This window comes from Salmo salar, chromosome ssa02, assembly GCF_905237065.1.
Source record: "Salmo salar chromosome ssa02, Ssal_v3.1, whole genome shotgun sequence".
Classification (NCBI taxonomy): domain Eukaryota; kingdom Metazoa; phylum Chordata; class Actinopteri; order Salmoniformes; family Salmonidae; genus Salmo; species Salmo salar.
In genome coordinates, this window is record NC_059443.1 from 26,768,675 (window position 1) to 26,795,731 (window position 27,057).

Sequence of the window (27,057 nt, forward strand, 5' to 3'; positions counted from 1 at the left end):
CACACCAACTCCTTGAAGTTTGCAGTTGTGTCTAAAAAACACAATTTTGCTCAGCAACAACAAAAATAATCTTCCCTTTAGTGTGTGCACTTTACGTTATTTATACTTGAGATATCGCTTTTCAACAGCACAAGTTCAAAATTCGCTGGAGCCTAAAACGGGTCTTGAACAAGTGACCATGTGGTTAACACGTGTTCCAGTTCCAGACCAATTGACACGCAGTAGGCTCACATTAAGATAATTTATATTTTCAAATAGATTGTTATTTCCCGCCCATGACAACTTCTGAGTAGGTATAGACATTTGACAAACTTTTGTGGCAAAAACTTATAAATCATACGCTATGTGAGAACACATTTATAGGCAGAGTATAGGCGCGCTCTAAACTTCCCTCATCCCCACTCACTTGAAATACGGCGCAGCAGAGCAGCAGGGAAGTGCTGTGGTCTCTCTCGATCTTTTGGGAAAATAAAGATGGTATCAGCTCTAACTCGTCTGCTGCTCCTCACCTGCGTGATTCTACCTTTCCATGGAGCAGAGAAATTGAGAAAGGCACTTGACAGGAAGGATGTTGAATACGAAAAGGTAAAAAAACATCAAATAAACTATTTGGGGTTAAAGCTGCACAGCCCTCAAAGTGCCGAAAACTACAGAATCTCATCCCGATTCATTTAACCAATGTTTAAGCCTTTAATTGTTGCAATTTCCTTTCATTGTTTCATACTTTAAAATATCAAACGTTTTTTTCAACGATATTTTCTTTTTAGTGATTTTCAGTTCTATATCTACTACCATCATTTTGAATGGGCTGTGGATAATTGGTGCCACGTTGACCAGTGGCCACTCGCAAATGTTCTTTCAATGTTATATGGCATGTTGGGCATCACTGTTGCAAACAAGAAGTTGGCAAAGGTCCAGCATGCAGAAGAATTAAACAGACCCAGACAGAAGTCATGAGGGGTCTGGCTGGTTCATTGTTCACTGGGCACAGACGTCAGCTCAACATCTAGTTTTGATTTACATTTGGTTGAGTTGTCAACTAACATGAATCCAACAAAACATGTCACCATGTCATTGAATTTAGGTTAACCGTTGGGTGAAAAAAAGACGAAATGTCATTATGTTGATGACTTTTTGCAAATCCAATTAGTTTTCCACGTTGATTCAACTCATCACATTGGAATTACGTGGAAACGACGTTGTTTCAACCAGTTTTTGCCCCGTAGTTTTAGCCTACTGCAAACTAGTGGGTTGTTGCTTTGGTGTAGTCCTAGTGCATACATCTGACCAGCAGTAAAGGACTGCATGGTAATAACTGAGTAATGTGATTTGATGAACATCATCTTGTTATTATCTGTCTAGTGTACCGGAAACGATGCAGACAAACCAAACTGCACCAGAATCTCTGCTGAATTCAATTCAAGAACCTATTATTTGAACAACATGGTAAAAATCTCATCCTTTCCAGAGCATATCGTTTTTTTTATTGCCACTGTAACGTTACTGTGTATTCTGTATGTCTTTATGCTCTCACCCTGGTTTGAAGTCTGCACACGGTTTGCTGAGACCTAACTTTTTTCTCTATATTGGCTCTTCTTTTTGTCCAGCTCGTTTGAACATTTTGGATCTGTGTAAAACCTAATTGAGTCCAAACTTAATGTATGGTGTGTTGGGGATTTCTCAATGTTAGACCATAGTTACAATAACAGTCACTTTCTCTGTTATCCCAGCAGTAGAATGTTTGTCTGTGTAAAGTATAAACACGGTATATTATACAGTAGGCTACTGCAGTTTGTTCAGCACGTTTCGGATTAGTTAATAGGAAAGTCAGCTGTGTAGCTGAGCGGAACAGAGGTGCCTTTCATGGCTTTTGAATTCTCCCCAGAAACAAATCAAGCCCTAATAAACGTCTGAGACATTCATTCCCTCAACTGTAGTCTTATAATGATATTGGCTCCAGTACTGTATGGCTCAGTTGATAGAGCACGGCGCTTGCAATACCAGGATTGTGGGTTGGAGTCCCGGGACCACCCTTACGTAATGTATGGATAGAAGTGTCTGCTAAATGGCATATATTAATAAAGGATAATAACCACATTCAAATATATTTATAGTCACAGAGGCATTTACATATTGTCACTTATAGGCTACTGTAATATGTATCTCAAATCCCATACATGTGCTCAAGTGCTTTTATAGGAGAATACTTGGTTTATCTTAAAGTCACAATCTCTCATTTCAACAGCATGACCCTGGTACTTTGTTTGGTAGGCTGCGGGACCCAGACACATCACTCCCCCAGTCAGAGCACACCCCCAGGCGGCTCCACCCCCAGGCCCCAGACGGCTCCACCATAGTCACTTAATGGCAAAAACAGACCTGGCTCCGGTTTTCCAATAGCGATGGAATGTAGGCTTGCGAGTGTTTTAACGATGCATCTTTCCTACAAAAGCCGAAGATATATCAGGCGTTTTCCTAAACACCATGCAGAGAGAATCGTCGCTAAGTGTATCGTTGTATGTGTTGATACTGTTAGGATTGAAGGAAAGCGCGTGCTGCTCTCGGATCAGCTTTCTCCATCAAAATCTTTCTTTAACATTATACTTATTTCACAATACTGACGACGGATCAGCTCCTAGACCTAGAGAGAGATTTTTATTTATTTTTTATTTTACCTTTATTTAACTGGGCAAGTCTGTTAAGAACAAATTCTTATTTACAATGACGGCCTAGGAACAGTGGGTTAACTGCCTTGTTCAGGGGCAGAACAATATTATCACAGATGGCTGGAAATATTGATGGGTATTATTCTAATGATAAAATTGCACTAAATCAGTGATTTGGCAGATCATTGTGCACATGTTAGGCTACACATCATAAAATATGTTGAGACAAATTAAAGACAACAAAATAGAACTCAATTTATTGAATATGAAATGTATTTCAATATGATTGAAATAGGCCTATAGCTTACTGTTTATATTTTAATTCGGCCATTTCTCATTTGAAACATATTTTTATAGGTCGCTAGTTTGTATCAATTGCAAGGACATTGGCAACATTGAATTTCCAGTCAACTTTGTTCTGAAGTTATCATGCTCACAGAGACAGATGTGATTCTATGTTTAGCGGAGATCTTCTGTGTATAAAGTGACGTGGGAGGGCAAAAAAAACATCTAACGGCGCGCTTAGCTGTTCTATGAGTGGTCTGAGGCAGGCGTTAGATCTCGAGTGTTTTCAAGTGCAACGTTAATGACGATGGTTTTGGGTAACTAGTTGAATCAATGTTGTTTCCACATAATTTAAACAAACAAAAATCAATGTGATGAAGTTGAATCAATGTGAAAAACTGATTGGATTTGCAAAAAGTCATCAACGTAAAGGAATTTCAGAAATGTTTGTCATTTTTTCACCCAACTTTTAACCTAAATCTATGACAAGGTTCACATTTCTGTTGATTTCAGGTTGAATTCACGTTAGCTGACAACTCAATCAACTGTAAATCAAAACTAGACATTAAACTGACGTCTGTGTCCACCATTATCCATTACAGGTCTAGATGTCCATTGTCATGAATGTGGGCACATACATTTGATGTAGGTCATATGATGCTTAGATGACAACCTGGTATTTCTTAACTCTAGGTGGTATGTTATTAGTGTGGTTATTAGAACAGTCTGTCTCTCCTTCGTGTTCCCCATTATAACAGTGTCTCTCTCTCCCTCCATCTCTTCCTCTCTCCCTCCCTCTCTCATTCTCCAGTACAACAGCTGCCCCCAGGGTCCGGCTGGCACCCCTGGAAGGGAGGGTAACCCTGGCCACAATGGCATCCCTGGGACCCCTGGCATCCCGGGGCGTGATGGCATCAAGGGGGAGAAAGGAGAGTGTGTGAGTGAGGTGTTTGAGGAGCCCTGGAAACACAACTACAAGCAGTGTGCCTGGAACTCACTCAACTATGGGATCGACCTGGGCAAGATAGCTGTAAGTGGCTGGCCATGCTCATAAGACAGGATCTGGGGCACAGAGTAATATAGTTACATCAGCATTATTACAATATTGATCATCCATAATAAGGTTGATTGTGTTTGTTTAGAGAAAAATATTTGTTAACATGTTATTTTCATTTGCGCTTAAGCCTGTGTACTAACAGTGTAATTACCAGTAACAACATTGTATTATTCACACTGAATTGAAACGAGACATGAATACAAAACATAAAACATTGAAGATGCTATCATTGGATGCTAGTGTTAGGATTTCCTCTCCACCTCTCATGTCTCCCCTGTAGGACTGTACATTCACCAAGCTGCGTTCAGACAGTGCCCTGCGTGTGCTCTTCAGCGGCTCCCTGAGGCTGAAGTGTAAGACAGCCTGCTGCCAGCGTTGGTACTTCACCTTCAACGGAGCTGAGTGTACAGGACCTCTTCCCATCGAGTTCATCATCTACCTCGACCAAGGCAGCCCTGAGCTCAACTCCACCATCAACATACACAGAACCTCATCTGGTAATCAACCTTACACTCACTATATACAGAACCTCATCTGATAATCAACCTTACACTCACTATATACAGAACCTCATCTGGTAATCAACCTTACACTCACTATATACAGAACCTCATCTGGTAATCAACCTTACACTCACTATATACAGAACCTCATCTGATAATCAACCTTACACTCACTATATACAGAACCTCATCTGATAATCAACCTTACACTCACTATATACAGAACCTCATCTGATAATCAACCTTACACTCACTATATACAGAACCTCATCTGATAATCAACCTTACACTCACTATATACAGAACCTCATCTGGTAATCAACCTTACACTCACTATATACAGAACCTCATCTGGTAATCAACCTTACACTCACTATATACAGAACCTCATCTGGTAATCAACCTTACACTCACTATATACAGAACCTCATCTGATAATCAACCTTACACTCACTATATACAGAACCTCATCTGATAATCAACCTTACACTTACTATATACAGAACATCATCTGGTTAGAGATTATACCATCAACATGCACAGCTCATCCGGTAAACTGAGCTAAACTGAGATAGTGTAGCTAGTGGTAGCTATTTGTTTATGGTGGTATTTTGCTTATATATCTCAAATGTGAAATTTATTGTAGCCTTAAAATATTAATAATATCTCTACTATTACTGTTTAAATTCCGCAAGACATTTGACATACGCATGCCTACTCCATAGTTTTTCTTCTTTAGCTGCCAAGTTCACCAGTGTAGCAAGACCAAAACAAAGCAATTAACAGCCCTTGTCTTGGCACACATACGGCAGTGTGGATGTTCAATGTAACTCAGGAAGTTGTCTTGTAAATATACCTCAATTACCTTATTTTTTCTCTCAGTGACACTTTACCTGAATTTAGAGTAACTTCTCTTGTCTTGTCCCAGTCTAAGGGTTGTGTGAGGGGGATCTATGACCTGTGTATTCCTCTTGTCTTGTCCCAGTTGAAGGGTTGTGTGATGGGATCTACGACCTGTGTATTCCTCTTGTCTTGTCCCAGTCTAAGGGTTGTGTGAGGGGATCTATGACCTGTGTATTCCTCTTGTCTTGTCCCAGTTGAAGGGTTGTGTGAGGGGGATCTATGACCTGTGTATTCCTCTTGTCTTGTCCCAGTCTAAGGGTTGTGTGAGGGGGATCTATGACCTGTGTATTCCTCTTGTCTTGTCCCAGTTGAAGGGTTGTGTGAGGGGATCTATGACCTGTGTATTCCTCTTGTCTTGTCCCAGTTGAAGGGTTGTGTGAGGGGATCTATGACCTGTGTATTCCTCTTGTCTTGTCCCAGTTGAAGGGTTGTGTGAGGGGATCCGGGCAGGCCTGGTGGACGTGGCTATCTGGGTGGGGACCTGTGCTGACTACCCCAGAGGAGACGCATCTACAGGGTGGAACTCCGTATCCAGGGTCTTCATAGAGGAGCTGCCCAAATGAGGCCGTCTTTATTAAGTGATGGGACCAGGACCCATAGAGAAAGAACCCCTAACAATCCTTCTGAAGCCTTTGACTACATATCAGTTTAGTTTCTGGATGGGTTCCTAGTCTTTGACAATGTCCTCTGGCCAATCAGAAAACTTCAGTTGTGGCTAAAGCCTACTACAGTATCACTGATGTTCACTTGAATGTTTTGTACTACAGCACATGGGTAGGGTCTAGTTTATTGGCCACCTGAAATTAGATTTATTCTTCATTAGTCCCATTCCTGTTTAATAAAGCAAGATTTTGGCTGCGCTTGTAATCTGCTGAAGTCGTACATTTTTAAATGAATTACTGTCAATAAAGTAATATTTTGTATGAATCAAGCATTGTGTTACTCATTACACTATAACACGTTTTCCTATAAGAGAATATTTTTTTTTTGAAAATGTGTGAATTCATAAAGAGATGCATTTAGATTTAGATGCATTTAGACAGATCTTTCAAGTGAACACAGCATAGCTGTTAAATGTAATCTGAAGCTAAAGAAGATCTACCAAATGTTTTCCTATCAGAGAAGAACATTCTTTGAAATGTGCTGATCCCTTTTTCCAAATAACATGTGAACACAGAACAGCTGTAAAATTTAATCTGAAACAAAAAAAAGCTAACAAATACAAAAGCAACATAAAGGTTGAAACTTGAATATAATATTTTACCTGAAAGAAATGGACTAATGCCAATTCAACACTGATATTTCAGATGAAGACTTCTGAAATTAACAATACTTCAAAGATGTTGAATAGTGCAATCAGTCTTCTGTGATCATTTCCTATGACATAATCAACATGAAGGTTTACATGCACTACAGTATGATGCCAATAAGTTAAATTAAAACAAATTGGGGTACATTAGTACCCTGAAAATAGAAGGTATGCTCTTTTAACACACACACACACACAGCCAGCAGCATTAAAATAATGGTTGCTTTTTTCTTTGATGTTTCACACCCACATCCTGTACAGTACCTCCAGTGAAGTCTGTTCTTCTGTGATGCATCCAAGAGACAGAGAGACCAGTCTTTAATTACCAGCATTGTCAACATCATGTCTCTGAGAATGCCAAACCTCGAATGCATACGATAGACGCGAGTCCTGGTTTTTCATAGTGGTAATAAGATCTAATTCCACCACATGCTTTATGGTTGTTTTGACTCGGCTGCCAGAGGTCTATCCAGGTGATATGTCCGCTCCAGTTGTCCAGTTACCTGCTGTGACAGTTCTGGAGACTTCAGTTCATGGCTTATCTTATCTAGCACCACATACACTGTCTGAGTCCCTTCCTATTTGTGGTCCTTCCATGGCTGTCTCCTTAGTCCTCCTCACTTCTGGCCCATCAGGAAGCGAGACACGTTCTCATAGACCAGGAAGGTGATACAGCAGGCTGGGGTGACACGGATCAGGTTGGGCACCATGCCTTTATAGAACCCTACAGCTCCCTCATTCCTGTGGAGGAGGGGCCAAAACAAACACAGTAGTCACTATGTGGGAGAAAAAAAACAGACTGAAATGGCAGCAGTGGAATGGGCGTTAGCAAGCTTTCTCATGGCTCTCTGTAGGGTTAGAGTTTGAAGCTGCAGAGCTTAGTTGCTTCACACTGTTATGTTACCTAACCCATGAACATGGTTATATGCCCACTTAATAGTCAATTATACCAAGTTTTGGCTAGTTAACCTAAAACTAGCTGTTTTCCCTGTATGTACAGTAAACCAACAGTGTGGTCTTGGCCTACCTCCATGTCCTCCTGACCACATCCAGGACTCCATTGTACTTATTATGCTGGTCCTGCAGGCGAGCCCGCACCACCTGGTAAGGGTATGTGGTAGCCACAGCAAATATTTTGGATAGAGCTGCCATTGTGATGTATTCCAATGCATTCTGGTCAGACGGAGAGAGAGTGGGAGAGAGAGAGGTTGGAGGAATGATGCCCGAGAGTCACTTCTTTAATAAGCATTACGGTAATTCTTCCAGAAATCCTGCAACACTTAGATGTGGGTTTTCTTTATAAGTACTTTAAAGGTTTATTACCCATATGGTTGAGTCATTAAAACTAGGTGTGGTTATAGAAGTCTTATGTTTCCTCACTCTGCACTCACCAGTTTAGCTTCTGAAGGCATTTTCTTGTATTTGTTGTAGTCTCTCTTCAGCTCCTCATAGGCCATGAACTGCAATGCCCCGTGTGATGTGCCAAATATACCAGGAACATACCCCTGGAGGGTTAAACACGGGTCATTATCTGTACCTGACAAATAAACTTTTAAATTAAATATTATACATTATCTTCCAAATCCAATTGATATGATCATGGTATTTATAATATTGAAAAATACTTATAGCTGATATAAAAACACTAATATCTTGAAAGACAATTTATCCTATCGAATACCCAGGCTGTTCAATTCCGGTCCTGGAGGTCCGAAACACTTCTGTTTTTGTTTCTACCTGGTAGTGAATTGCACTGAACTGGTGTCCAGGTCTGAATTAGTCCCTTATTAGGAGAGGATGACAACCAGAAGTGTTTTAGCCCTAGAGGACTGTCATTGATCAGCCCTGCCCTGTGCATAATCTACTCCTACTAACACTGACTTTGCTGATAACTACTTTATTGAGGAAAAAATGTACTTATTACTATGACTGTGAACAGCTGTGTAAATTAGTTAAGTAAAAATACTTTAAAGTACTTCTTAAGTAGTTTTTTGGGGTATCTGTACTGGTTTGGTGCCGTCTGGTTTGCTTAATATAAGGAATTTGAAATAATTTATACTTTTACTTTTGATACTTAAGTATATTTTAGCAATTACATTTACTTTGATACTTAAGTATATTTAAAACCAGATACTTAGAATTTTACTCGTGTAGTATTTTAAATGGGTGACTTTCACTTTTACTTGAGTCGTTTCCTATTAATGTATCTTTACTTTTACTGAAGTATGCTAATTGGGTACTTTTTCCTCCAATGACTGTGAAATGTGGTTGTCTCACCTAGCTATCTTAATTAAGATGAATGCACTAAATGTATATCCCTCTGGATAAGAGTGTGCTAAATTGCTAAAATGAAAAATGGAGGTACTGCCCCCTAGTGGTAGTCTATAAAACATGCATTCAAATCTTATGCAACTACAGTACATACAGTAAAACTTCAATAAAAGCTGCAGTACCTAACCTTTTGGGTAAACGATCAAATTCACATAGAAATGTGAGTTATAGGTATGTCACTCATTGAAAGAAAGTCTAAGAAGTGAAAGATCTGTTTTATGTGGCTATTTCTATGATTCTGGTTCTTAAGTTTTGTTTTTGCGTCTTATACGCCAGCTTCAAACGTCTGAAAAAACAATATGTTTGGGTATGGAAAAGCTATTTCACAGCAGATTAGATGGTACAATGATTCTCTACACAACACTAGCTTGTAAAATGAAATGAGGCTAACTATTCGAATTTGAGCAACCAGGAAATGGTGGAGCAATTTCTGCATAGCGCATCTTTAATAGCAGGGCCGTTTATTTTCTTAAATCACTGAACACAATCTGTGCTTATTAGAGACAGGTTTCTATTTGGGCCAGGCGACTATTTCGTTAACGCACACAACTTTTGCACAATGAAAAGTTGAAAAGACTACCGCAATGTTTATTGTGACCAGTATGACCTGTATAAACATTATAATAACAAATCCATTGTAGATCAGACTTGCAAAGACTAGGCTGACAAATCATACACCCCAATTTCGCCCATCAGCTCCATAGAGAGCTAAATTTGATCTTGTGTTTTCTTTTTGGTGGCGCCATGGCTAGCAACAATGACAGAATTAAATATAAAAATGTTGATTGTGGGAATATCAGAGCTTTGTCCATGGTAACCTCGTAAACAATTCATTTAGATCCAGTGTTTATTTGAAACAGGCATTTACTTGCTGAAATGTTTGCCGATGCCCGGCTATTAAAAAGGAAAGCTATTTGAGACTCAGCGTTTAATTGAAGTTTTATGGTACATTGCCTAATTTTAGGCTGTGAGGGATCATAAGGAGAAAACATATTTACATATGACACCCTTCACATGTCCTGCACATTCACTGGACCTGGACCTGACTTGTAAGCAGACAAGAGTCCTAATAAGCTCTATTCAGGATATAGCCATCATACATACAGATGACAAAACCTGGGTTATACTGAGCCTCACCCTGTACAGTCCAGGTATCCCCTCATGCCAGTAGATCTTCACCAGTGCATCTATCATCCCTTTATACTGTTTCCTGGTGGGATCAGCGTTATACTGCAGCACCAGGCGAGTCTTAGTCACCCAGATAGGGTTGGTTAGGGTGAGAGTCAATACACCTGGAGACGGAGGAAACAGAGGTGAGTTTCTGAGCTCACACACACACACGCACGCACGCACACACACACACACACACACACACACACACACACACACACACACACACACACACACACACACACACACACACACACACACACACACAAATTTAACCAAACTATAAGCTCTACGCTACACTACATGGAGCCTGTGAAGCATGGAGCTGGTGAAGACATCCCTATCTCATCATGTTTAATTAACTTCTTATGGGCAGGTGGGATGGTAGCGTCCCACCTGGCCAACATCCGGTGAAATTGCAGAAATAGCGATATAATTAATGCCTTACCTTTGAAGATCTTCTTCTGTTGGCACTCCAAAATGTCCCAGAAACATCACAAATGGTCCTTTTGTTCGATAATGTCCTTCTTTATGTCCCAGAAATGTCCATTTATTTGGCACGTTTGATTCAGAAATACACCGGTTTCAACTCGCCCAACATGCCTACAAGGTATCTAATAAGTTACCTGTAAACTTGGTTGAAACATTTCAAACAACGTTCCTAATCCAAACTCAGGTACCCTAAAACGTAAATAATCGATCAAATTTAAGAAGGAATAAACTGCTTCTAATACCGGATAAAAACAACGTGAAGCGCGCTCCTGTTCACACGCTTGGAAACAGTAGAGTCCACCTGGAGTGACTACTTCTTCATTTCTCAAAAGAAAAACATTGAACAATTTCTAAAGACTGTTGACATCTAGTAGAAGCCATAAAAACTGCAACTAGGTTCCTAATAATAAGGGTATCCCATAGAAAACAATTGGAAAATCCTATGACCTCAATTTTTTACCCCCCTGGAAGGTTTGTCCTCGGGTTTTCGCCTGCCATATCAGTTCTGTTATACTCACAGACATTATTTTAACCGTTTTATAAACTTTAGAGTGTTTTCTATCCAAATCAACCAATTATATGCATATCCTAGCTTCTGGGCCTGAGTAACAGGCAGTTTACTTTGGGCACGCTTTTCATCCGGAGGTGAAAATACTGCCCCCTACCCAAGAGAGGTTAAAGTCACTTGGGGTTGGTAGAACATGAGAGTCAGTGTCTTTCTTCCCTTTACCATTGTCTGTCAGTGAGTGCAGTGGATTAGTTTATTCCACTGAACTCTCTAACATGATTAGGGTAAATCACATGACTGTATATAGCCAGAAAAAGAATAAAATGTCAGAAAATTGAACAGTAACTGTATACATATGTACTTTTTCCTTCGTCAGAGTCAAATATTTTGTTCCAACCAGTCAGTCACACGCCTGATTCAACTAATCAAAGTCTGGACTAGTGGAGCAGACTATGATATGTTTATTTTGGTGTGTAACGGTAACTGTTTGATTGGAACGAAAGCATGGACCCACCCACACTGGTCCTATGGGGATAGATCAAACAGTGTTGACCTTCGAAGTTGTGGTTATAGACATTGTATTGACCTCACGCCACCACCAGTGTGTGTGTCCCTGGGGTCTAGACAGAGGCAGTACTAACCTGCTTGGGTGGCTGACAGCAGGTGTTCTGTGGCACTCAGTTCAGAATGACGGCCTTCCTTCGTGTACGCCTTGATGGCATTGTAACTGTGGGGGAAGTTAACACAGACAGAACAGAAAATTAATTGGACACTTCAATAGACAAATCCCGAAGCTACCATTGCTATTTAAATGTGCTATTGTCAACAGTCATGTTAAGTTATGAGTTCATATTTGATTGGATAGATCAGGGGGTTTCAAACTGGGCTACAGGATATCTGCCATTTTGGGGGGTGGGGGTGTGTTCATGTGAAAAATAATTATATTATGAATATCGCTAACTGCAACAGAATACCGTCGTGGATACAATTTTTATGTCTCTGTGTCCAGTACGAAGGAAGTTAGAGGTAGTTTCACAAGCCAATGCCAACTAGAGTGACTTGAAGTCTACACGAACCGTTAGCATGCTAGCTGTTCCTGTTCAACCGACTCTGGTGAAGTCTCGAACTACCACTTTAATATGGAGGAAATTACAGCCATTGGAGCTAATTACAGGATTTTTTCTGTATAGGAAATTCTTAGGCAGGCCGTGGTCATTTTCAGGACAGAAAAACTGTTTCAGTGTCAACTTAAACAACCAAAACCAGATAGAAAGCATGCTATATATACACAGTACAAGTTAAAAGTTTGGACACCCCTTCTCAATTATAACAGAATCAATAGGCATGTGCCCTGAATTTGATTTTTTTTTTTATAAAATAGATTCTCCCTGACTGTCTAGCTATTATTTGACTGTTAGTACTCAAATTATTAAAAATATATACAGTACCAGTCAAATGTTTGGACACACCTACTAATTTTAGGGTTTTTCTTTATTTTTACTATTTCCTAAATTGTAGAATAATAGTGAATACATCAAAACTATGAAATAACACATATGGAATCATGTACTGTAGTAACCAAAAAAAGTCTTGAACAAATCAAAATATATTTTATCTTTGAGATTCTTCAAATTAGCCACCTTTTGCCTTGATGACAGCTTTGCACACTTTTGGCATTCTCTCAACCAGCTTCATGAGGAATGCTTTTCCAACAGTCTTGAAGGAGTTCCAACATATGCTGAGCACTTGTTGGCTGCTTTTCCTTAACTCTGCGGTCCAACTCATCCCAACCAATCTCAGTTGGGTTGAGGTCAGGTGATTGTGAAGGCCAGGTCATCTGATGCAGCACTCCATCACTCTCCTTCTTGGTCAAATAACCCTTAAACAGCCTGGAGATGTGTTGGGTCATTGTCCTGTTGAAAAACAAAGAATAGTCCCACTAAGCGCACACCAGATGGGATGGCTTATCGCTGCAGAATGCTGTGGTAGCCATGCTGGTTAAGAGTGCCTTGAATTCTAAATAAATCACAGTGTCACCAGCAAAGCACCCCCACACCATAACACCTCTCCTCCATGAACACCTCCACGGTGGGAACCACATGCGGAGATCATCCGTTCACCTACTCTGTGTCTCACAAAGACACGCCGGTTGGAACCAAAAATCTCAAATTTGGACTCATCAGACCAAAGGACAGATTTCCACCGGTCTAATGTCCATTGCTTGTGTTTCTTCTTCTTATTGGTGTCCTTTACTAGTAGTTTCTTTGAACCAATTTGACCATGAAGGCCTGATTCACACAGTCTCCTCTGAACAGTTGATGTTGAGATGTGTCTGTTACTTGAACTCTGTGAAGCACTTATTTGGGTTGCACTCTGAGGTGCAGTTAACGCTAATTAACTTATCCTCTGCAGCAGAGGTAATTCTGGGTTTCATCATAGCACTTGATGGTTTTTGCGACTGCACTTGAAGAAACTTCTTGACATTTTCAGGATTCACTGACCTTCATGTCTTAAAGTAATGATGGACTGTCATTTCTCTTTGTTTATTTGAGCTGTTCTTGCCATAATATGCATAATATGGACTTGGTCTTTTACCAAATAGGGCTGTCATCCGTATACCATCCCTATACCATCCCACAACACAACTGATTGGCTCAAACGCATTAAGAAGCAAAGAAATTCCACAACTTAACTTTTAACAAGGCACACTTGTTAATTGAAATGCATTCCAGGTGACTACCTCATGAAGGTGGTTGAGAGAATGATAAGAGTGTGCAAAGCTGTCATCAAGGCAAAGGGTGGCTACTTTGAAGAATCTCAAATATAAAATATATTTTGATTTGTTTAACACTTTTTTGGTTACTACATGATTTCATAGTTTTGATGTCTTCACTATTATTCTACAATATTGTCACCTTGAAGTAAAAAAAAACTATCTGGGATTGACTACTGAAATAAAAAATAAATGTCAGCTGATGCATGCATGCTGTCATGTCATCTAGCGTAATACTGCAAAGTTATTATCCCGGAGAAAGTAGACCAGTTTTACTTCTTCTGGTTATACATACAAGAAAAAGTAGAGTCCCCATGATGCCCCAGCACCCCAGATGTTTGGGGTGACTCCTTGGTAGAGTCCTCGGACCCCCTCCTGCTGCCACACATTTCTCAAACAATGGATAATGCCATTATATTTAGGTCTCAAGTCCAGTCCATCACTCACTACAGAAAAAAGACAAGGCAGGGGAAAACATGCACTGTCAGAGCCAACAGAACATCAACTGTCCATTCAAGTTATAGCCAGGTAGCTAGCTACTCCTATGTTATTACCATGTGCCGATTGCATCATTTGCAGGTTCCCAATCTTACACCTGTCAAAGGTAGAAGTTAGCTAGCTGCTGCAAATCCTTTTTAGTCCGGACAAATAAACACCTTGTAGCTAAGAGTTTTAGAACCACACATTGACATACGTTACCTGCAAACCTGATTTTGACTAGGTCAAGAGGGTGCAGCACCAGTGTTGACACGACTCCTCCACTGAGTCCTGCAACCAAATTCTCTATTTTGACATGGCTGTAGACTTGCTGGATATGTCCAGTTATGGAGAAAGGTGTGCTACTTCCAGGGGATCCCGGAGGTTCTGTTGCAGCTGTCTCTTGATTTGAAGCAACAGGACTCATGTTTAGCTAGTTATTCTGTGAATTTGGCTAGAAGTTAACGTCAGCTACTTGATTCTTCAGATGTTATTAAACAGAACGCGCAAGGTATCATGCTACATTCAAATCTAATCCCGGAATCCAAAAGGCACATACTTGAAGTAACCACATCATATTTTAAGACGTTTTAGTGACCCACGTTTTTGTCATGTGGACAAGCTACATTTCTGTCTGGCACGACCTTTCCAATGACTCGTCCGCAGGAGTTATACCGCGTTCAAACCAACTGGAGGTTTCCGACTTCAGTAAGTTCAAGACAACTGGGGAACGAGCTCCGCCTGAGAAAAATAGTTTTGAACGGTCATCCAACTCGGAATTCCAAGCCGGGAACTCGGGCCCCTTGCTTGAACTCCGACTTTCCAACTTGAAGATGACTGCCGCTCTTCCGAGTTCCCAGTTGTCTTGAACGCACCAAAAGCACCAATACGTTTTAGGAAATGTGACGCAATGTGGAGGACTTTACTATCCCATAATGCAACAGTGAAAGGCACACCACCATCCACCAGCCACAAATCCTCTAGATGGCAGTCTGTAGATTTGCAACAGTCGCAGCGTGTGTTATGAAGCTGTACTTACGTTGGTGATCTGAAATTGTAAACAAAATGAGTTGCTTATGGATGGGTAATGTAAGTCCTGATATGTTATTATAATAACGTTGCATGCATAGAAAACTAGCATTAGCACATCCTAGCTCTGGTGTGACTCCCACTTTAGGATAGCTAGTGTTACCTCCCCTCAGTGCTACCACCATGCGAGCAACTAGCTCGTTAGCTAATAGATGCACCCTCAGGCATTTTCATTATTTGGCCAACGTTAACTAGTTCTTGCTCACTGACAAGCCCTAAAGAGCCTCTAGTCTCATGAAGCCTGTCATTTCCAGGTGATAAAGACCACACCAAATCAGTGACCCTGAAAGTTTGAGAATATGTTCAGTTGAATGTAGCTAGCTAGCTACATTAAGTTACAGAGTGTAGGTAACTTACAGTAGCTAGCAAGAGTAGAGGTTTTCTGTTCAACTTAGTGTTTTTCTCTCATCCCCTGTAGCTAGAGCCTTACATGGATGAGAAGTTCATCTCTCGTGCATTCGCCACCATGGGAGAGCTTGTGGTGGGGGTGAGAATCATCCGGAACAAAATGAACTGGTAAGACAGGGGAGAACATTAGGCTACTGCAATAGAAGGGTTATGACTGATATACATTTTTTTGTCTTTGGGAATGTCTAGTAGCCTCTGTATATTACTATCACTATTCAACAACAGAAGAAATTGCACAAACACGACACGTACATGTATGTGTTTTGGTCCTTCTCCACCTTGTGTAGGGGTGCGGCAGGCTATTGCTTTGTTGAGCTGGCGGACGAGGCCACTGCTGAGAGGTGTCTCAGGAAAGTCAATGGGAAGCCTCTCCCTGGAGCCACACCGGTACAGGGCCACCACACACACAGCACTTAATGATTCCACATTGATTTCCAATCTCGAATCGACCCATACCTCCTTCACCTATCTCAGGCACTCTTGAGAGGATTGGATATGTATAGGGCATATGGTGAACTCTTGATATACCCATGAACTTTATTAGAGATAAATAACGTCTGGAATAATCCATTCTGAACAAAATTCTCTCTCTTGTCTACAGCCGAAGAGGTTCAAACTAAACCGTGCCACGTACGGAAGGCAAGGAGAGAACAGGTATGTACTTCATGCCACTGAACTTACTTTGTCCAGGGACTAACAGAGCCTCCCTTCATACAGTAGAGAAGGTAGTCGTGTGTAGATGAAGGAAAACACTTTTATTCCATTCGTTTGGTATGTTCAAGTTGTTGTCTCCCATGACGGATGTAGGAAATATCCCAAATAATCCACACTTTTCATTCATTACTCATTATTAATAGCATATTGATTTTTTAATAAATATGATGTTTATTCATAAAGGTTTTCTTTCCTGTAAAAACAGAGGTGATTACTCAGACAACCGGTACAATCAGCCGTACTCGTACAACAACAACCAGTACTACCAACAGTACCCTGACTACTACTCCAACTGGGGCTATGACCAGAACACAGGCAGCTACGGAGGTTACAACTACAACCACTATAACTATAGCAACCAGGTGTGTTCTCCCACCCCCTCTACTCTATCTCTCTTTACATATACATAAGCTGTACCATGCTGTGAATAAAGAGCTGTCTCTTTGTTTTAGGGTTATGGGGAGACTGAAGATGATGGACTGGAGTGTGAGTGCTCTTGTTTTCTTTCATTTCTCAATCTTCATTATACAAAAAAGAGGCTTAAGTATGTGACACTATTTGACATCGTGTATTGAACCCAGGCCTGGAGTACAGCCTTCAAACTGTCCAGTCTGTCTGATCTTCATGGCTCTCGTGCTGTGCACCTTTGTCTGTGTGCCTGACTGTGTGATCTTACTGTGTGCCTTGTGTGTGTGCCTCCTGCAGACCCCATGGTGGCACTGGATGTGGTGGCAGCCAACAGGCAGTACATGGAGGAGAGTGAGGAGCTGTATGATGCCCTCACAGACTGCCACTGGCCTGCCCTGGAGCCTCCTGGTCCTACTGCTGCTGCACCATCCAAGACACAGTAGAACTAGCAGACCCCTGGTCGACAGACGGCAACAGTCGGACTCTCTCAACCTCTCGATGTGGATTGTTTGGAACAGCCCAGTGTGAAGGTTCAAAGGGTAAAGGCATCTCGTCCTGCCTGCCAAGAGTAGCTGGTCTTCAGTGTCTTGTACTCTTGCAATGGGCTAAGCTAAGCGAACAGACCACAGTGTGTGATTCGTGTGAACCCAGCTCCAGTGACTGAAAGGATGCCCCCCTCATGTTTGAATTGTAATTTTTATCGCTCACCCCCACTAATTTCTTTGGGGTTATTGGGCACTGGTTTGGTTCCAATTGCCCAATGAACAGGCTTGTTTCGGTGCTTGATGTCTTTGTAATCATATCTTCAAGGACCGAAGTGCTAGTTTGAGCCTGTCTTTTCCCTCCCTCACATAGCTACCTTTTTCATATTTATTGTCCACACTGGAAAATAGAATAAGATTGAAATATAATTCCTATTCGACACCCTATTTAACCTATTGATTATCTATCTAGGGTCACTTGCTTCTTATTGTGGAGTGGAAGACTGTGTAGTGGGTGTTTTAAACCTTTCTCCTCCATGTTATAATTTGAAAGCTGTGGTACAGACAGAATTGTTGATTCTGCTTTGTGTAAATACTCGTCAACAGAATGTGGAGGTGCGTGTATTCACTTTATAATAACTTACATGAATAATACGTTATAAATGCTTCATAAATTAATATAAATGCTTTTACATGTTTTCATAATGAAATACTTGAATAAATAGGTTATGAATGCTTATTCTTCAGAGTTATTATAAAGTGTAACTGTTTCATCAATGTCAAATGTGATGTCCTTTATAGCAGGATATGATGGTATTCTTTCTGGCTAGTCTACAGATCACCTCATATTACTGTAGTAGAAATACAGTATCAGATCAGCTTGTTCAGTGATCATAGCGCCAAGACCACATGCTGACTGCAGCAAAGAATATCAGTATCTACAAGCTCACATCACCAGTGTTCATATTTCTTGCTTTTGATGATAAATACTTGTGACATTGATGCTCTGAGACCGACATGTATTAAAATGTGGAATAACCTATTTCCGAAACACACTTCAAGGCCCTAAAATAATCTGTTACTCTATTTGAAAAGATTAACTACAAACCTGCTCCTGTAATAACAGAGTAGAGAAGCACAAAAACTATGATATGTTTTTGCTCCATGCACTTGAAAATCCATCTTTTACTAGTTTAAATTCACCAGATGCCCAGTAATTAATTGAGGGGAAAGTATTCCTTCCTAGAATCCTCCTCAATTATAGGCTCGAATCAGAATCCTGAAACAATAGTAAAACAGCCATTCAGTTTGCATCCGGCTACCTCAATCATTCCACACACCCAGCACCAGAGAGAGAGTCTATCGTTGCAGACTGTTCTCATAGACTAGATGTAACATAGTATACGTATATCCGGAACACTAAAATTAGTATTTTATGTTTCTTTTGGTATGCTTACATAGGTGTCTTATGGCAAAAACAAAAGTAGGTTGGTCAGTCGGGATGGGTGGGTGGATCATGTGAACGTCTAGCAGCCCGAAGTTTGCGAGTTTGAATATCATTATGGACAATTTTTGCATTTGAGCTAATTAGCAACTTAGCAACTACTTAGCATGTTAGCTAACCCTTAATCCTTTTAGCTAACCCTTCTCCAAACCTTAACCCCTAGTAGAGCTAGTTAACATTAGCGTTAGCCACCTAGCTAACGTTAGCCACAACAAATTGGAATTTGTAACATGTCATACGTTTTGCAAATTTGCAACATATTGTACGTTTTTCAATTGGTAACATATTGTATGAATTTAAATTGGTAACATACGAACTGGATGATTTTTTGTTTTTGTTTCGCGCTGTTGCCCAAGCACCGGGAAGGCAAAGTGTTCCCATGTTTAACCATTTCATGTGTTTGAAGGTAGAACTCCGCCTACCTAGCAGTGTATCTATAGGCCTACAGCTGGCCAATCAGATGGCTCACATTACTGGAATAAAGAAGCATTGAATGCACAGCAATGTTGATACTGAGATTTAAAAACTTTTAAGACCATGACTAGAGAGAGAATGACTACAGCAAAGGGCTGCTGTTTTTATGTGTAAGTTCATGTTTAAGTTGTTATTCAGCACTGTCAATACTTTGTTCAAAACCGCTATAAGCCATTAAATGTGCGTTCTCCCTACTTCCAAACGCTACAAACAGTACTGCAGCTGCAATGAACGAGTATAGCGAAGTGTTCCGATCAACTTGTCTCTTTTAATATCTTTCTCTGGACATAGGAGTAACAACATGAATTGGTGCATGAGGCAGAAATAATGCAGTGTGACTTGAGTTTCGCCATCAGCTGGAAGACTGTGTCCTCTTTTCTCAGCAGAGGGAAGGAAGGTGGAGGGACAATGAGTCAAGTGAGAGGCAGTCTCACCGCTGGTCCCTCCCTCCCTCAGACTGACCATCAGATGTAGGCCATCAGTCGAATAAAAAAATATATATTATCGTTCTGCCCCTGAACAAGGCAGTTAACCTACTGTTCCTAGGCCGTCATTGTAAATATGAATGTGTTCTTAACTGACTTGCCTAGTTAAATAAGGTTAAATAAAAATAAAAAAATGATGCTCACTTAGCGGCGCTTCACGAGTAATACAACAAATTATCCATTACCAGTGTGATCATCTACCTGTTTTTTTTCTTCTAAATGGTCTGAGAATAACAACTTTGGCAGGGTAATTCCAGCATAGCCAATACGCAGTGATAATGTATTGGGCCTATAGCCTACTGCACAAACCTCATTGCTACAGTACTGTTTTTAATTGGTTAATGTTGCATAGGCCTACGTTTTTTATGTCATGATTTAAAAAGTCAGCGGTAGATCTCGGCTTGCGTTTTGACTAAATGTAATGTCACCGATTTACGTACAGAATAATACGAAATGCTCTGAGACCATGTTGCAACATCCTACCCACTTAATCTGTTCATGCCCTACTAATGGGCCTGACACCGGCTGGTCATGTGAGTGAAGCTCAGTGCAGCAGCCTTAGGGATCCATTATAAGAAGCAGTGTGAAAGTCATGGGACAGGCACAGGGCAGCCTACTATTGCTGGCCTCTATTAAACCAAAAAGCTTAGTTATTCTATGGTTAGTTATGTTGACCTAGATTTTAGGACTGACTGACGGATGTTGCTCATAGTGGCTTGATAATAATGAACCAGCAGAGATACGAATCTGTCATCAACAGAGAAAGTAGCCTATAACCTAACATAAACAAATCAGAATTCATAAAATGGGTTACTTTTCTATAGGGATACACTTGACCCGAAGTGGCTATTTTACCTATGTAGTACAGATCTAGTATGTTGTTTCAGTTTATGAGTTTTTGTCTGCTGCCTCAGAATATGAGCCGAGTAGCGATTTTGACACAATGACATGCGCATGCTGAAATACTGTGACGTCGCATTATGGGCTCGGTCTTAAAGAAATCTCATAACACAGAGACATAAACTGGAAACGACGCATTATACTGCAATCCCATTGGAAAGTAAGGGTTTTATCATAATATTTTATCAACCATTTTACAGATGTAAGTAGAAAACAAATTTATATTGATTGTCTACACTGGTAAAACCACCCAGAAAGTAGGCTACGTTGCGACTGCCAGTGCCCTAACTGTCAGTGATTTAATTGGATAGGCTACGTTGTATCTACCGCGTTCAACACATAATATGGAACTGGTTACAATTGTTTCTAACAGGATGCAAAGTGTAGCTGTTTTCTTAATTAAGTTGAATTGCTTGTCTTCTGCCTTTCGATTTTAATTATGCTAGTGGCCTATAGGCTATACAACCCATTGAACCCAATAGCCTATATGAGCATGTCATACTGACTGAGGGCTCTCTATAAAAAAAAAAATGAATGTCATGCAGTCTTGTCGCTGTCACTTAATATTTTTTGCCGAGATTTCAGATGTTATGGATGAATAATAGTGTTAGACCGAGGCTGTTCTTAAATAGTCATTCATGTTCAATTGGGCTATACTATAGCCTACAATCATAAAATGAGCAGCTCACAGAATTGTCTAATTCATAATCAGTTTAAATGATAACAACATGACCTCATATCTTGGTCATGGTTGACCCGCTAAATACAATTTCTGGGATATTTTTTGCAACAGCAAACTACTGTTATCTGGGCCATTATAATGAAGTAGCGCGCCAAATAGACGGGTATTTTTGTTATGTGCACATGGATAACCAGCCTACAGTCTGCTCTGGTGCCTGCCGAACCTTCGCTCCGATTGTAAACAACCTGCGTTCATGAAGAAATGTGGCCTAGCCTATGCGGCAATGTGCACTGTAAGTTGTCGATATATTATAGCCCACCCATGTGGTCGGATGGAGGATAAACCACAACTATTTCTGTCTTTCAAACCTTACTTAGTATTATGTAGCTTCAAGTGATGATATTATATGCAATCTGATAATGGTGCTTGTTTGAATATTTGTGACTGTATGACAGGTGTGTCCAACAATTCAGTTCCCACTACGGAGTGTGACAGACGCAAGGAGCCAGGATGTCATACGGGAGAACAGACAGCTACCACACGCAGCCGCGAGACTTCAGCAACCTCACCCAGACATGCAGTGTCAACATCCAGAAAATCACACTGAACAGTGAGTGAGTGGTGAAATGAACAAGACAGTGACAGAACCCAGTGTTCTACTGCTGCGAGTGACACCTTGTTGCAATGCACATTTCCCTATATGGTATATTAAAGTAGGCACATTCTATTCTATAACCTACCCTAACACCAGATGCCCACACTTTGGACAACTTACTATCACACATATGTCTAGGCTTGATGTTTTGGGTCTATTTGTGTCTTCCACCTACTTCTGATCTCCTCTCTGGAATGAACTAATATTAGGCAGAGATGTCTGAAGTCAAAAAGAGGGACTTCTGAGACAAGAATAGGCTGAGTATGCCTACAGTATATAGTGCTCTATTTAGAGAGAGAGAGAGAAAGAAAGAGGGATAAAGAGAGAGAAGAGTTGTTCTATCTGCTTTCTCAGTTCCCCCTTCTCTTAGTTCAGCTCACCTCACAGTTTTTTTGTTTTGCTATACAGCTGGGCAAATCAAAAACATGCTGTACCAGATGGGGACGAGACAAGAGACCCCAGAGCTGCAGGACAGACTGTGAGTACTACTGACACTAATGCTGACTACTACTCAGTAACTACTAACACTTAATTGACTGAATCAACAGTTAGTCTTTTCCACCACTGATGGGGACAGCAAGAGCATCACTAATGAAATAAATACAGTTGAAGTCGAGATGACTGTACTTTGGTGCGAAAAGTGCAAATCAATCCCAGAACAACAGCAGAGGACCTTGTGAAGATGCTGGAGGAAACGGGTACAGAAGTATCTATATCCACAGTAAAACGAGTCCTATATCGACATAACCTGAAAGGCCGCTCAGCAAGGAAGAAGCCACTGCTCTAAAACCGCCATAAAAAAGCCAGACTATGGTTTGCAACTGCACATGGGGACAAAGATCCTACTTTTTGGAGAAATGTCCTCTGGTCTGATGAAACAAAACTATAACTGTTTGGCCATAATGACCATCGTTATGTCTGGAGGAAAAAGAGGGAGGCTTGCAAGCCGAAGAACACCATCCCAACCGTGAAGCACGGGGGTGGCAGCATCATGTTGTGGGGGTGCTTTGCTGCAGGAGGGACTGGTGCACTTCACAAAATAGATGGCATCATGAGGGAGGAACATTATGTGGATATATTGAAGTAACATCTCAAGACATCAGTCAGGAAGTTAAAGCTTGGTTGCAAATGGGTCTTCCAAATGGACAATGACCCCAAGCATACTTCCAAAGTTGTGGCAAAATGGCTTAAGGACAACAAAGTCAAGGTATTGGAGTGGCCATCACAAAGCCCTGACCTCAAACCTATATAAAATGTGTGGGCAGAACTGAAAAAGCGTGTGCGAGCAAGGCGGCCTACAAACCTGACTCTGTTACACCAGCTTTGTCAGGTGGAGTGGGCCAAAATTCACCCAACTTATTGTGGGAAGCTTGTGGAGGCTACCCGACACGTTTGACCCAAGTTCAACAATTTAAAGGCAATGCTACCAAATACTAATTGAGTGTATGGAAACTTCTGACCCACTGGGAATGTGATGAAAGAAATTAAAGCTGAAATAAATCAGTGTCTCTACTATTTTTCTGACATTTCACATTCTTAAAATAAAGTGGTGATCCTAACTGACCTAAGACCGGGACTTTTTACTCGGATTAAATGTCAGGAATTGTTAAAGAAACTGAGTTTAAATGTATTTGTCTAAGGTGTATGTAAACATCCGACTTCAACTGTATGTTTGTGTGTTTGCTACTCACAGTCAACAGGTACAGCACTACACCAACCAGCTGGCCAAAGAGACCAACAGACACCTGAAAGATCTGGGCTCCATGCCTCTCCCTCCCTCTGAACAGGTGGGTGGGAGTTATATGCATAGATACTGTATATTTCTATAGTTTTAAGGAAGAATTCCACATCTATGGACTGGTCCCAGATTTGTTTGTGTAAGCATATCTGGGTCCAGGCTACATACAAGTCCTACTAATGCTAACATTTTAACTAACTGTATGTTGATATTCTTGTGTTCTGTTTCCTGATACAGTATATCATATCTAATAACCCAAATGTGTAAATCATATCTAACTCTGGCGAGGACATCTCACCAGACAGTATATTCTACTGAATCTATTCTATTCTACTGTACTGTACTTTGCTCTACTTTGCTGTACTCTACTCTACACTACTCTACTCTACTCTAATCTACTTTACTGTATTGTGTGATTGATCCTTCCAGAGACAGCAGAAGATCCAGAAGGACCGACTGATGAATGACTTCTCTGCAGCGCTCAACAACTTCCAGGCAGTCCAGCGACGGGCGGCCGAGAAGGAGAGGGAATCAGTGGCCAGGGCCCGGGCCGGGTCCCGCCTCACAGTAAACACCCTGCTTTCTCATTGGCCTAGAATTAGCCGCCTGTCATAGTCACTCACCAATAGTGTTATTAGAAATTCATTGTCATATTACAGTATGATGACTGATTAGTGTAATGCAATGTGAATGAGAGTGTTTCAATGATGGGTTTGTTTTTATTTCAGCAGGAAGATGAGGGGAACGTCGATGAACAACTTGTGACATTTGAAAGGTAGGTACACAGTGGAGGTAGAATCCTATCAAATATACTGTTAGAATAAAAATGTTAAGTTGTAACAAAGGTGTGTGTGTGTAGAGATGATGATGACTGGAGTCAGACCCAGCAGCTGGAGGAGCCAGAGGTCACAGAGGAGGACCTGGAGGTCATCAAGGAGAGAGAGACCAACATCAGGCAGCTAGAGGTACTCACCCAGCTACCAGCTCCACTCACATTGCATACAGGAATCACAGAGCCACATTACATTTACATTTTAGCCATTTGGCATATTGTTGAACTCCAAATCAACCCTTTGCCCAAACTCTCTAGTCAGCGGAGGCTGGTGGGAGGAGATATAGGAGGACGGGCTCTGTGTAATGGCTGGAATGGAATAAATGGAACGGTATCAAACACGTCAAACATATGGAAACCACATGTTTGATACCGTTCCATTTATTCCATTCCAGCAATTACACAGAGCCTGTCCTCCTATAGCCTGGCCCTTAGCCCCTATTCCCGAGTATAGCCACTCCTGTAAATCTGACAGGAATGGGGTAAGGGGTAGGGTTCTATTTGGACTTCAGCCTAACTAACCCTGGTGGTGATTTTCTCCCTCCAGTCTGACATCATGGATGTAAACCAGATCTTTAAGGACCTGGCAGTGATGATCCACGACCAGGGAGAGATGATCGGTTAGTAGACGTGAAATGAAATTTCTCCCTCTCTGGTTTGATAACATGCTGGTTCAGAAGGTTGCTGTCTGTGATGGTTTAGAATTCCATCTGATACTGTATCAGTCCTGGCTCCTGTGACCCTGCCCTTCACTGTGTCTCCTCTCCTCTCTGTTTCACAGACAGCATTGAGGCTAACGTGGAGAGTGCAGAGGTCCATGTAGACAGAGGGACCGGACAGCTCCAAAGGGCCGCCTACTACCAGGTAGGGCTGTGACAATCATGGAATGACCACCATTATTGTCACAATTGTCATTTTTGTTGAAAAATGTTTGAGCTTATAATGCATCTTTGAAAATTAGCTATAGCATACCTAATGAATACTAGTCTAATAAAAAGCATGAGCTGGTGCACACCCAGAGAAAATTATTTAGTGTAGAGGTGCTGACTAACGGAGAATATACCTAATGTTGTTTTTATACCTAATGAATACAACACAGCTTTGGTGATACCCCTGTCTCAAAAACGAATGGTTTTGACCATTTGGAACTTTTGGAAAGGAAGCTTTTCCTCCCAAACGTGCCGTTCTGCTTGTAAAATAACTTTACCCTCTTCATGTAATAATGAGAAACTGCTATTGGGTAAACTATTTCTACATGAAAATAAAGTTGAATCCCTCCTCCTAAAATGAACGTATTAAGACCATTCTGACAATAGTTTTGGTTATTGTCCATAGTTGTCGGTTACACAATTATACGACGATTGTGTCAGCCCTACTACCAGGTATCAACACCATCACAACATGGGCCGTGTTTGATTTGTAGATCAGTCCGAACACTCTGTCGATGATCAGCGTCCTTCATTTAACCAGGCGAGTCAGTTAAGAACAAATGATTATTTCCAGTCACAAATCACGGCCTGTTTGTGCTCCCTCCCTCTGTAGAGGAAGTCCCGTAAGAGGATGTGTATGCTGGCCATGGTAGTGTCTCTGGTGGTCACCGTCCTGGCTATCATCATTTGGCAGGCCATCAAATGAGAGGACAGGAAGAGCATCGGGGAAGGATTTTAATGGCACATCGCACTGACAGCCTAGAATGGCTTCCAATGGAACGTCTGAGTGAGTGAATGTGTATGTTTGGGGGCGCGGGTGTGCGTGGGGGTGTGCGTGCGTGCTTTCAAGCAAGATATAGACAGAGGCATAAGGAATAGATTGTATAAATTCTATTCCCCATCTGTATATATTATATACTAACTGTTCTAACACAGCCCTGCACTTACTTCCATGTCAGAAATGTAAATCTCTGTCATCAGTGTTAGAATATGTCTGATCTAATGCAATGTTGCACAAGTTTGTATGTATATAAATGCCATGGGTACGGCTTGATATGGTTTATTTTCTGCCTCCCTATTCTCTTCATGTTGTGAATGTCTGATTCTTTTCCAGATGTCTTATAGTCTATAGTATTACCACAAGGACATGATGTAGTTGAGATAAGGAGGATTCCTTTGATAGCACACAAACAACAAACAAAATGTTTGTATTATTACAATGATTATTATGATTATTATTATTATGCTCACTTTCATTAATAAAATCAACTGTGCAAAGAGTC

At 40.9% G+C, this 27,057-nt stretch overlaps 4 protein-coding genes across 7 annotated transcripts; 3 read left to right on the plus strand and 1 right to left on the minus strand.

Annotated features, from left to right (window-relative positions):
* The first annotated feature begins 247 nt into the window (after positions 1 to 247).
* On the plus strand, positions 248 to 6,341 carry LOC106578543 (collagen triple helix repeat-containing protein 1). Of its 2 annotated transcripts, none has more exons than XM_045701426.1 (4): positions 248 to 585; positions 3,763 to 3,981; positions 4,289 to 4,505; positions 5,609 to 5,652. In XM_045701426.1, exons 1-4 carry the CDS (start codon positions 475 to 477, stop codon positions 5,635 to 5,637), a joined length of 576 nt encoding a protein of 191 aa, XP_045557382.1. In that variant the 5' UTR covers positions 248 to 474; the 3' UTR covers positions 5,638 to 5,652. The 2 variants fall into 2 exon arrangements, with proteins under 2 accessions (XP_045557382.1, XP_045557381.1); XM_045701425.1 differs by lacking the exon at positions 5,609 to 5,652 and adding an exon at positions 5,835 to 6,341 and having other exon boundaries at positions 265 to 585.
* A 250-nt stretch (positions 6,342 to 6,591) lies between these two features.
* On the minus strand, positions 6,592 to 15,366 carry LOC106578534 (mitochondrial folate transporter/carrier). Its single transcript, XM_014157464.2, has 7 exons — positions 14,697 to 15,366; positions 14,293 to 14,443; positions 11,866 to 11,951; positions 10,192 to 10,346; positions 8,115 to 8,228; positions 7,751 to 7,896; positions 6,592 to 7,464 (listed from the first exon to the last, which is right to left on the minus strand). The coding sequence occupies exons 1-7, from the start codon at positions 14,899 to 14,901 to the stop codon at positions 7,341 to 7,343; spliced, it is 981 nt and encodes a 326-aa protein (XP_014012939.2). The 5' UTR covers positions 14,902 to 15,366; the 3' UTR covers positions 6,592 to 7,340.
* Positions 15,367 to 15,423: 57 nt separating this feature from the next.
* LOC106578608 (tRNA selenocysteine 1-associated protein 1) lies at positions 15,424 to 18,630 on the plus strand. The gene is made up of 7 exons (XM_014157605.2): positions 15,424 to 15,563; positions 15,982 to 16,079; positions 16,259 to 16,358; positions 16,573 to 16,625; positions 16,891 to 17,047; positions 17,138 to 17,171; positions 17,391 to 18,630. The coding sequence occupies exons 1-7, from the start codon at positions 15,540 to 15,542 to the stop codon at positions 17,534 to 17,536; spliced, it is 612 nt and encodes a 203-aa protein (XP_014013080.1). The 5' UTR covers positions 15,424 to 15,539; the 3' UTR covers positions 17,537 to 18,630.
* A 2,346-nt stretch (positions 18,631 to 20,976) lies between these two features.
* On the plus strand, positions 20,977 to 27,057 carry LOC106578562 (syntaxin-12). Of its 3 annotated transcripts, none has more exons than XM_014157552.2 (10): positions 20,977 to 21,098; positions 22,076 to 22,230; positions 22,684 to 22,753; positions 23,969 to 24,062; positions 24,443 to 24,580; positions 24,742 to 24,788; positions 24,873 to 24,978; positions 25,393 to 25,465; positions 25,627 to 25,709; positions 26,388 to 27,057. In XM_014157552.2, the coding sequence occupies exons 2-10, from the start codon at positions 22,131 to 22,133 to the stop codon at positions 26,478 to 26,480; spliced, it is 804 nt and encodes a 267-aa protein (XP_014013027.1). In that variant the 5' UTR covers positions 20,977 to 21,098; positions 22,076 to 22,130; the 3' UTR covers positions 26,481 to 27,057. The 3 variants fall into 3 exon arrangements, with proteins under 3 accessions (XP_014013027.1, XP_014013037.1, XP_014013034.1); XM_014157562.2 differs by having other exon boundaries at positions 24,745 to 24,788; XM_014157559.2 differs by lacking the exon at positions 20,977 to 21,098 and adding an exon at positions 21,199 to 21,912.

Coding starts and splice junctions, on each gene's coding strand:
- LOC106578534 (XM_014157464.2), bottom strand. CDS start 14,901: ATGAGTCCTGTTGCTTCAAATCAAGAGACAGCTGCAACAGAACCTCCG. Junction 14,444..14,696: donor AGTCAAAATCAGGTTTGCAG/GTAACGTATGTC, acceptor TTTTTTCTGTAG/TGAGTGATGGACTGGACTTG. Junction 10,347..11,865: donor GCTGTCAGCCACCCAAGCAG/GTTAGTACTGCC, acceptor CTCCGTCTCCAG/GTGTATTGACTCTCACCCTA.
- LOC106578608 (XM_014157605.2), top strand. CDS start 15,540: ATGAGTTGCTTATGGATGGGTAAT. Junction 16,080..16,258: donor ATCCGGAACAAAATGAACTG/GTAAGACAGGGG, acceptor CACCTTGTGTAG/GGGTGCGGCAGGCTATTGCT. Junction 16,626..16,890: donor GGAAGGCAAGGAGAGAACAG/GTATGTACTTCA, acceptor CTGTAAAAACAG/AGGTGATTACTCAGACAACC.
- LOC106578562 (XM_014157552.2), top strand. CDS start 22,131: ATGTCATACGGGAGAACAGACAGCTACCACACGCAGCCGCGAGACTTC. Junction 24,979..25,392: donor CCAACATCAGGCAGCTAGAG/GTACTCACCCAG, acceptor TTCTCCCTCCAG/TCTGACATCATGGATGTAAA. Junction 25,466..25,626: donor CGACCAGGGAGAGATGATCG/GTTAGTAGACGT, acceptor TCTGTTTCACAG/ACAGCATTGAGGCTAACGTG.
- LOC106578543 (XM_045701425.1), top strand. CDS start 475: ATGGTATCAGCTCTAACTCGTCTGCTGCTCCTCACCTGCGTGATTCTA. Junction 586..3,762: donor AGGATGTTGAATACGAAAAG/GTAAAAAAACAT, acceptor CTCATTCTCCAG/TACAACAGCTGCCCCCAGGG. Junction 3,982..4,288: donor TCGACCTGGGCAAGATAGCT/GTAAGTGGCTGG, acceptor TCTCCCCTGTAG/GACTGTACATTCACCAAGCT.